The sequence below is a fragment of the Callionymus lyra genome, chromosome 18 (genome assembly GCF_982586985.1).
Source record: "Callionymus lyra chromosome 18, fCalLyr1.hap1.1, whole genome shotgun sequence".
Classification (NCBI taxonomy): Eukaryota; Metazoa; Chordata; class Actinopteri; order Syngnathiformes; family Callionymidae; genus Callionymus; species Callionymus lyra.
In genome coordinates, this window is record NC_141835.1 from 15,091,588 (window position 1) to 15,101,658 (window position 10,071).

The 10,071-nt window shown below is 42.1% G+C and overlaps 2 protein-coding genes and 1 pseudogene across 2 annotated transcripts; 1 reads left to right on the top strand and 2 right to left on the bottom strand.

Annotated features, from left to right (window-relative positions):
- Positions 1-4,759, top strand: LOC148060639 (cytosolic 5'-nucleotidase 1A-like). Its single transcript, XM_087779554.1, has 7 exons — positions 1-143; positions 362-587; positions 1,281-1,448; positions 1,647-1,776; positions 2,363-2,485; positions 2,555-2,739; positions 3,318-4,759. The coding sequence occupies exons 2-7, from the start codon at positions 456-458 to the stop codon at positions 3,675-3,677; spliced, it is 1,098 nt and encodes a 365-aa protein (XP_087635680.1). The 5' UTR covers positions 1-143; positions 362-455; the 3' UTR covers positions 3,678-4,759.
- A 966-nt stretch (positions 4,760-5,725) lies between these two features.
- On the bottom strand, positions 5,726-7,303 carry LOC148060640 (interferon alpha-inducible protein 27-like protein 1). Its single transcript, XM_087780460.1, has 4 exons — positions 7,200-7,303; positions 7,098-7,130; positions 6,037-6,198; positions 5,726-5,963 (listed from the first exon to the last, which is right to left on the bottom strand). The coding sequence occupies exons 1-4, from the start codon at positions 7,207-7,209 to the stop codon at positions 5,872-5,874; spliced, it is 297 nt and encodes a 98-aa protein (XP_087636586.1). The 5' UTR covers positions 7,210-7,303; the 3' UTR covers positions 5,726-5,871.
- A 1,588-nt stretch (positions 7,304-8,891) lies between these two features.
- Positions 8,892-10,071, bottom strand: LOC148060641 (E3 SUMO-protein ligase ZBED1-like; annotated as a pseudogene).

Here is a 10,071-nt window from a genome sequence, read left to right on the forward strand (position 1 = left end):
GCCTTTTTTTCCTGGCGTTGTGGCAGAAGAAAGAAGCATGACACGCACTGCAGGACGCCAATGAGCCGGGACTCAATTTCCCAGACTGCCGAGCAGGAGTGCGAGACGCTGGTCGTTGTCAGTAATGGAATGGGACACAATACGTGAGTGGATGCTATTTACTCGCCTATTGGTGAAGCAAGATGATCATGATGACACTCAGAGGCTCTTACTCGCCAGTGGATCTGGTTGAATAATACTGTCGAATCCGTCACTTCTGCTGCAGCGGGGGGTTAAAAGGGGGTGGAGGCAGCACAAGAGCGGTGCGCAGATGACTGTTGACAACATTGTGTCTTGATCATCTCTGCCTATCATCCTGCAGCACGACTCAGTCTTGAGTGCGCAACAGTTCCACTGCTGAGACGGAAGCTGCCGGAGGACACGCGGGAGAAGACAAGACTGACTTAAGAGGAGCAATGAGTCTCAATAACGGTCCCACACTGACCACCGGTGGACCGGAGCTGACCAGTAATGGCAGCGTTCGAGCCCCCTGGGAGGACGCCAGGGCAGCGCTGAGACCCTGCACACCCACAAGGAAACCGAAACCGGTGAGTTAATTCCACTTCAACCGTGTCGTCATTCCCCCCGAGGCCTCCTAGACCAGAGAAAGTTTTAAAAGGGATGAAAAACAACTTAATCATTCAAATATACATTGTCAAATGGCTTGATAAAATGGCAATGATGTTAAAAAAGAGGTATCAAATCAGATATTAAAAATAATATTTAGTTTAAACACTTTTAAGTTTTCAAATATTTAAGACAAATGTTTTTCCTAACATTTATGGGACGCACAGCCAATTCAAGTGCTAAGGTAGGCACTGCGAAAACCTTTTTGTGAACCAGTGTTTTGTCTTAATCTTCTTTTTATGTCCTTTGAAGTAATTTGAAATAATCTAGTTTTTTAGGGACCTTGTGATAGTTTTGCTCTTCCTAAGAAGATTTTTGGTGTGATGGACAGACTGACAGACAAGGTTATGGGACAGTGATGTCTGCGGATGATATAGTGATATTATAGTATATAGTGAATCAAAAGGTGGTGAGTAGAATACATGACCAACAGAGAAAGACATATAAAAGTTGTATTTTGGGTGAATTATCGTGAGTAGCCCTGAAATTCGGGAACAGTATCTGAATTAAGGTTAAGATTTTTCGTTAACACTTCAGCACCGACAGCCGATATGGAACTCTGAGAAAAGACAACAGCAGTTTAAAGGATTTAAGAATATATATTTTTTTTCCAGCCCAAGCCAGAGAATGCGATCACCATCGCGGTGTCCACACGGGTCCTCTTCACCATGGAGAAGGAGCAGCAGATCTTCGAGCAGAAGGGCATGGAGGAGTACATAAAGTACCAGGTGGAGCATGAAAACGAGCCCTTCAGCCCTGGCCCCGCCTTCTCCTTCGTCAAGGTGAGTGGGAAGAAGCAGCGAAGACATCACCCATTCCAGGAAATCCAACAAGCACCCCTGATTTTCTCGCCGCTGCTTTTTGTCACGCTTGTGGAGGCGGGGGATTGATAGCGGCCTTGGAAACGGCAGCCCACACACATCATCACAACAGTCTTAGTTGTATTTCAAGTCTTAATCTGCGTTTGGTCGCGCTCCCAGGCTCTGGAGGCTGTGAACGCACGGCTGAGGGAGCTGTACCCCGAGAGCGAGGAGCTGTTCGATGTCGTGCTCGTGACCAACAACCACGCTTATGTTGGCCTGCGACTCATCAATACCATCAACCACCACCGTGAGTCACGCCTCTGACATTTAACCTCCATTATAATCTGTATATTTATTTAGTTCAGGTACTCAACATTTTGTCAGTCAAAAAAGCCAACAAGAAAGGATAAAAAAACATCCTAAATATGATGGAGAAAGGTAAAGAAAATATAGGAGACAATAAAAGAAAATTAAATAAAAAGTTGTCTATTTGAATGTTACGACAATTCTGTAATTATATCGTAAAAAAGTGACTTTAAAACGAAGAATATGACACCACATCCCTATGAAAATACATTTCTGTGACTTTCTATTGTATTTATTTTGAGGAAGAAGAAATACTCACAAAGGCTAATCAATAGTTATGAATAACATTATTGAACACGTCGCGTATGAACGCTGGAAAGTGTTCTCAGATCTGCTGACCGTCTTTTTCCCAGAGATCAATATCCTGATCGTAAAGTGGGCCAGACATTAGCGGGATCCACAAACACTTACGTACACCGAGGCACCATTAAGGTCCTCAGGGCCTCGCAGGTGATCAGGTTCCCGCGACTCAGTTGGAAAACCATCACTCTGCCCAAGACAGTTTAAATGGTTTTCCTTTTCTGCAGGGCTGTTCATCGAGCGCTTCTGTATGACGGGCGGCAACAGTCCCATCGGCTATCTGAAAGCTTACCACACCAACCTGTACCTCTCTGCTGACCCGGTCAAAGTTCGGGAAGCCCTGGAGGAAGGTCGGTGAGAAAACGACGAGACGGAAAATCCCCTCTGATCCCATGTGTGTGTGTGTGTGTGTGCCTCAGGTATCGCCGCCGCCACCATGTTCACCCCGGATAAGATGACCGAGGTGTCGGACACCCAGCTTCGCGTCGCCTTCGACGGGGACGCCGTCCTCTTCTCTGACGAGTCAGAACGCATTTACAAGGCTCAAGGGCTGGAAAAGTTCTTTGAACATGAGAAGGCGCACGAGAACAAGCTTCTGGACCACGTACTGTATACTTTTCTTTACTCCTTCTTTATCTGCATGAGTGGAAAAGATCTTGCGTCTCATTTTGTCAACAAATTGACACGTAAATATGTGTTAAACTGAGAAACCTCTACATTGTAGTTACATTGAACTGACACAAGGGAGTGCCAAAGACTATATTTTTACCTTACATGTTGACGCTTTTACAAGAAAATCTGGATTTCTATCATGATTTAAGCTTAAACTGCACAGCTGTAATCTCAGGCCCCTCCGGCTGCACTCTCAGACCCTACTTTACAGACATCTACCTGCACTCTCAAGGCCCTCGTCGTCCTGCCAGTTCGAAACTGATGCAATTTCTCCAGTGCCTAAAAAAAGGGGCTTGAGGAAGGAGGTGTAGGGGTTCACAATTAACAAATGGAGGGGCCTGATAGAGCATGTAGCTGTCTGCTAAATAGGGGTTCGAGAGAGTGGTCAGGGGCTTGATGGAGCAGATTGCTGTCTACAAAGTAGGGGCTTCAAGGAGCGGCGGAGGGGCCTGAGATTGCAGCTGTGCAACAAGACTCTTTTTCTATACCCTGTCTTCCTTCCTCCTGCAGGGTCCCCTTAAAGGCTTTCTAGAAGCTCTCGGGAAGCTGCAGAAGAAGTTTTACGACAAAGGCCAGCGCATGGTTTGCCCCATTCGGACCTACCTGGTGACAGCTCGCAGCGCGGCCAGTTCGGGTACCAGAGCCCTCAAGACCCTGCGGTCCTGGGGTCTGGAAATTGACGAGGCTCTGTTCCTGGCAGGGGCCCCCAAGGGTCCCATGCTGGAGAAGATCCGACCTCATATTTTCTTTGACGACCAGATGTTTCACGTGGAAGGTGCGGCCGAGCTCGGGACTGTAGCCTGCCACGTGCCTTATGGGATCGCTCAGACTTTTGCCAGGAGAGGCGCCAAAGAGAAGGAGACTTCATGACTTTACCAGATATAGACAAAAATATTTTTTGGGGCGGAGCCAGATATGGCGACAACATTATGTGTGTTTCCTTTTTAGTTTCTTTATCAGAAGTTCACAAAATTGATTTTCAAATGGTCTCGACTTGGTCTTTTCCATCTCTGGATCTCAGTGAAGAATCAATGTGAATTTATTTAATTTTTTGGTTGTAATGACGAGAAAAGAAACTCCAGTGACGGTGATGAGGCGTGTTCACCAGTTTATAGATTTGAAACATATTTAAAAAATAATATTTGCACTTGACATGCAGATCAGCCGCTTCATGCAGTGTCAGTGTTTCCGTGATGTCACATTACTGCTGGTCAGTTTGGTCAGTCGTGCCTTTCGCTCCTGAGATCAGTTGCATGTTCTGTGTGTGATGTACCCCGTCTATGGAAGACCCTTTCCTCGTTTACATGATTTGAGATTCTGACAACGTTCAAAGGGACCTCTGATGATATTAGTTTGCTTGTCTGTTCGTCATGTCAGTTATGTGGTAATGAATAAAAATCTATTTATATTTCACGTTGAAGTTTTTACATGTACTTTTAACAAGTTCTTCTAATCGTCTCTCTTTCTTGCATCAGAATCAGAATTTTGTAATTGCCATTTTTGCACTGAAGGTATTTCTTTTTGATAGAACTTTATTGATCCCTCTGGAGGTCTCCTTTGGAAATATGTGCAGCATTAAACATGAAATAAAAATCAATAAAATCAGTAATCGCTTCCCCAGAAAGATCAGGGGAGGTCAAAAAAAAGAAAGGTATCTGTTCAATTTAGCCATGAGGGGTCGGTGTTTTATGTTTGGTCGGTAGATGGCAGTACAAGGCAATCACAGTAATCGTTCTTTATTTTAAAATTAAGATACCACAATTAATGCTTTGTTCATATACGCACGTTGGCTGGGAATTGCAAAACAAATGTGAAACAAAAATACAAATTATTGAAACCTTTTTTTTTGCAAATTTGTTTAAAATGTTTGTAAATATCTTTCTCACTTCCAATCCACTTTACATGTGAGCAGTTTAGCATGTTGCAGCTAAAGCTAAAGAAGATATATTGCAGAAAAGCCATTTATAACTAATGAATTTAATGTTTATGTATGTTAATTAAAAAGGATTTCGAATGTAAATATCTTGACTGTCGACTATAATTTTGGCGTCTATTTCACTTGTGTCTTCCAAAGAAGCTAAAGCTAAAGAAGATAAATGACAGCAAAGCCGGGTGATTTATTTGTAACTATTTATTCACATTTCACATTTATTTTCACGTATTGATGTTTGTTGATCCCGATCATTTTGTAAGATATTTAACATGAAATAAGTTTAGCTAAACCTCTTGAACCAGTATTTGTAAGTTTAATGAGGTGCTTTTGTAATAATTGATTTACCAATTATGTGTATATTAAATATTTTATCATAGTCTTTGAAAGTAAATATATTGACTGACGACAATCATTTTGGTGAGTATTTCCAATGGGTCTGCATCTCTTTTTTGCTGTCAATGTAATTTATCTGTAATGTTGAGTGTCTACATCTATAAAAACATCAAAGATATACTTGTGGTCCCCAACCCTTTTCAACTCAGCGCCCACTATTAAGTCTCAAAAACCTTGGGGGCCCACCTCCAACCCCATAAATACATAATATAATGCATTCTCATTTCCTTGTCACATGTATAATACTCGAAGGAAAAACAATATAATGAGAAGAATATTTGAAAATGTTTAATATCCTTTTACACTTAATGCGTTTTAACATTTAAAACATGGTGTATTTTTATTTTTATATAATTACATCCACCCTCCCACCATAAAATAATTCCATTTTGGAATCGATTTTGCGGTCCACTTGCAATACCTTCGCAGCCCACCAGGGGGACGCGGCTCACAGGTTGGGAATCACTGATGCATGTTATTGAAGAGAGAATGCTGCATCTAGCCCCTAGAGGGCGCCAGGTGAGTCGACCTTTTCCTAATATATTACAACTGTATTCTTGCTTTAATTTTCAAAAATAAAAGTGACAACATGTATTTTTTTTATTTTTTTTTATTTAGGGACTTCCATGACATCATCTGCAATATTTCACGCCAGTATTTGTAAACATGACGTCATGGTCACGAGACAAATACAAAACAGAAACACACAGTGATTTATTTTCAATCTTCTTTATGGAGTCAGTTTCTCTTGATCAGGGCGATCGCTGCTGCACCAGCTCCACCAACTGCACCCACAGCTGCCGAAGCAACTGCTGGAATCCCGGCCACGCCTGTGGAATACACGGCATTATTTCATTTTAGACACTGGAGGGTGTATTTTAGTTAGGAAATGGGGGATTCTACCTGCTGACTGCAGAACCGCCACCACTCCCCCCGCGGCCACTCCTCCTCCGTTGGCTATGGCAGCAGTAGACATCATGCCGGCGGCATAAGATCCCGCAGCGATGCCCGCGGACGTGAATCCGATCGCACCGAGAACCAACGGAGCGGCGACGATACTCGCTCCTGGTTGGACAAGTTAACATCAATCACACTATGAGGGGCCGTCCAGGACAAATCTCATAATAGACCTCTTACACATATATATACCAATTCTCACACACATTATATAAATATATATTTATAGTATATACTGTATGTGTGTGAAAGTGAGTATATATGTGTCTGAAAGTGAGTATATATATGTGTGTAAGAGTGAGTATATATTTTAGACTTTAGACTTCTTTACTGTCATTGCAAAGAAGAACACAGCAGTGAAAAACTGGCAATGAAATTTCGTTGCTTGGCAACCGTTTAAAAACATGCGTGTATGTGTGAGTCTAGATGTATGTAAGAGTGAGTATAAATATGTGTATGTGAAAGTGAGTATATATATGTATGTAAGAGTGAGTATATATGTATGTAAGAGTGAGTATATACGTGTGTAAGAGTGAGTATATATGCGTGTAAGAGTGAGTATATATGTGTGTAAGAGTGAGTATATATGTGTGTAAGAGTGAGTATATATGCGTGTAAGAGTGAGTATATATGCGTGTAAGAGTGAGTATATATGTGTGTAAGAGTGAGTATATATGCGTGTAAGAGTGAGTATATATGTGTGTAAGAGTGAGTATATATGTGTGTAAGAGTGAGTATATATGCGTGTAAGAGTGAGTATATATGTGTGTAAGAGTGAGTATATATGCGTGTAAGAGTGAGTATATATGTGTGTAAGAGTGAGTATATATGCGTGTAAGAGTGAGTATATATGTGTGTAAGAGTGAGTATATATGTGTGTAAGAGTGAGTATATATGTGTGTAAGAGTGAGTATATATGCGTGTAAGAGTGAGTATATATGTGTGTAAGAGTGAGTATATATGCGTGTAAGAGTGAGTATATATGCGTGTAAGAGTGAGTTTCTAACCTGCTCCAACTGCGCCCAGAACTAGTCCTGTAACTGATGAAAAATAAACATTCCGTTATTATAAAATACATTTTCTTGTAAAGGCGTCTCTGAAATACTCACTGAGTCTCATCTTATGTCAACGACTAATGATATTACAGAGTATCTGTCAGTACGTTGTACTTTGGCGTGTAACGTAATAAACAGTCCGGGGTGCAACGCGCACTGTCAACCCTTGGTTCCGCTCACACAACACCTCGCCCTTTTATTAAGAACCTCCCTTCTTAACAACACTTTTGCTTATATTAAACATCAATACGACTCCCCGTCATTTTCCTTTCAGAACACAGTATTTTATAAACAATTCAAACTGTAACCGGATGGTTATTTTTGGTTTGTTATGAAAATGATTGTTTACATTCTCTTGGTCTCCACTCCCTACGCAGGTGAAGCCAATTAGTTAATGAGGGCGGGCTTTAACTATAAAGTCAGTGAGTCACTCAGTCTTCCCCTCTCCTGTGTCGTGACGGTCAGCGTTCTGGGACGTGCGTGGTCCTGTTCTCCGCTACTTGGGATGGTATTCCATTGACTCAAAGTCCAACACAGTGACCTAAATTAGTTATTGTTTTCTCTTCACAATTGGGTTCTTTCTTTTGTTTTAGGGATGTGCAGATACTATGCCCTAGTGATGGCGGGATGAAGCCTCATGAAGCACTGAAGCCTCCCAGCTGAGTAGTTCATCTTTGGAGCAAAGCCTCGTGAGGCTTCATTTGCACGACCATGCCATCATGTGGACAATTGGGAGCATTGCATCTTTGTGCGCAAATGATTCTGATATTAAAAAATGTGCTTGACAACCTTGTTTTTTTAAAATAATTATTCATTTTTATTTAAAAAAAAAAACAATTTTCGCACAGTACTGGGCTTTAGCCGGTTTCTTTTTTTACTGATTATTTCCCCTGCTTTGGAAAAAATCCTTTCGCAGGGGACGGATGAAGCCGGGGTACACAGTATTTTTAGGGCCAGCTGAAAGAGAGATGGGTGTATATTTTTCAACCGTTTCATTCCTCGGCCTGGTCTGCTGTATATGCCACAGTTTGCTTCCTAAAACAGAAAAGCTGCATGTAAGTGACCACATAAAATAACAAAAGTAATGTTTATAATTAACCGATTTTAAAGGGATTACCTTCAGTACCAGGCCGAGTAGCTTCTGCTGAGGAGGAGGAGGATGCCGCTGCTGACTGCATCGCAGAGCTCCTCATAATAGCTGCAACCTCGGAAATTAATCTTTTCTCTGCCTCCTCAGCTTTGTATGGACTGAAGAACCCTATTTTTTTTTAAACGAGGGTCCAACAGGGTAGCCAGTGAGGTCAGGCTCTGTTGTTGGTACACAGACAGTTTTTCTCTAAGGTAATGTCTCAGACTTTCGGCTAAGTCTCGACTCTCCTGAGTCTGTAGGAATCCAAGGTCCTCCTCCTCCATTGCATGGTGAAGCATGGCTAGGAGGGGGATGACCTTGTATCTGGAAACCCTCTTCTCTCCAGAAAGCTCCACAGTTGCCTCATGGAAAGGAGACAAAACCTAGATAGACGGATAGATGTAAGATAGAGTAAATAATAAATTAAAGTAAATTTAGGTACCTTAAGGCAATCTGCTATGATTGTGAAGCTTTCTGACGTCATTGGCGGGATATCGGTGGGTAATCCCGCCATTGCAGCTCCAACTGGCTCCCTGAGGTCATATATCCTCTGGAGCATCTGGTAGGTGCTATTCCAACGTGTGTCCACCTCTTGCACCAGCTTGAGGTATGGACGACACATTTGGTTAGTCACCGTCACCAGTCTCTCCTAAAAAATAGACGAAACAAAAAAGTAATTGATTCAAGCACAACTGAAGCAGCAACTTAAACAAATATTTCACCAGAAATCAGTCGGATAAACAATTCACCTTTGCAGTTGTGCTGCTCTTGAAATATCCCACAATTCTGCGGGATTGTACCCTTATTGAAGAAAGCACTGGGTTTCGCTCCAGTGCTTTCTTCACACAAAGGTTGATACAATGTGCGACACAATGTGAATGACGCACATTAAGTGCCTTTGCACATGCACCCATGTTAGCTGCACCATCTGTCACAAGGCCTGTAACTTTGCCAGTTATACCCCATTCAGACATCAGTGCTGCTTTTACTGTAGCAAAATTCACCGCTGTATGAGTGTGAGGGAAATGCTGCACCCCTAAAACAACAGTTTGTAGTGAGGTGCTTGCATCTATAAAATGGCATGTCACAGCAAGATACGAGTCCGTGTTCAGGGAGGTCCACATATCTGCAGTCAAGCTCACAGCCGTGGCTTGAGAAACAGATAATTTGGCCCTCTCCATCGACTTCTCGTATCTGTCCTCCACCATAGCTTTCAAAGCCTGAAGAGGGAACTTTAAGGTTAAATATTGGAATATTGGGGATAATGCTCCTTGTACCTGACACATACCTGCCTAGTTGGGAGAACATAGTTCGGGTTCAAAGCTTTAACAAGCTTCATCCTCCACAACCGTGAAGGGCTGTGAGTCCTCAATGATCATTTGAACCAACGCCTCATCCACAGCACTCCTCTCACCTGAATAAAACAGCAAAAAAATAATATAAAATAACAAACAGTAGTATAGTAAATAAATGAATTTGAAAGAAGCCATCTAGCTTGCCTGACGTTGGTTCAATTGTCTCGTTCGTCGTCTCCAAGCTCTCATGCAGGGCCCTATAATGCCTCAGCATTGATGAAGTGTTGTTGTTGTATCCAATTTCCTTGGAACACAACAGACACTCCACCTTTTCAAAATGAAAAAAAAAAGATGGATATAAGTACAAGGCATGTCCAATGGAAACTATATATATAGATATATATATATCTATATATATAGCCGGTCACGTGACGAGCCGGTTCAAGCAGCGCTGCTCGAACCAGTCACGTGACGGTTCGATTCGCGAGGCCTCGAACGTCAT

Coding starts and splice junctions, on each gene's coding strand:
- LOC148060639 (XM_087779554.1), top strand. CDS start 456: ATGAGTCTCAATAACGGTCCCACACTGACCACCGGTGGACCGGAGCTG. Junction 1,777..2,362: donor CAATACCATCAACCACCACC/GTGAGTCACGCC, acceptor CCTTTTCTGCAG/GGCTGTTCATCGAGCGCTTC. Junction 2,486..2,554: donor TCGGGAAGCCCTGGAGGAAG/GTCGGTGAGAAA, acceptor TGTGTGCCTCAG/GTATCGCCGCCGCCACCATG.
- LOC148060640 (XM_087780460.1), bottom strand. Junction 6,199..7,097: donor TCTGGGCGCAGTTGGAGCAG/GTTAGAAACTCA, acceptor TTGTCCAACCAG/GAGCGAGTATCGTCGCCGCT. Junction 5,964..6,036: donor GGCGGTTCTGCAGTCAGCAG/GTAGAATCCCCC, acceptor TGTATTCCACAG/GCGTGGCCGGGATTCCAGCA.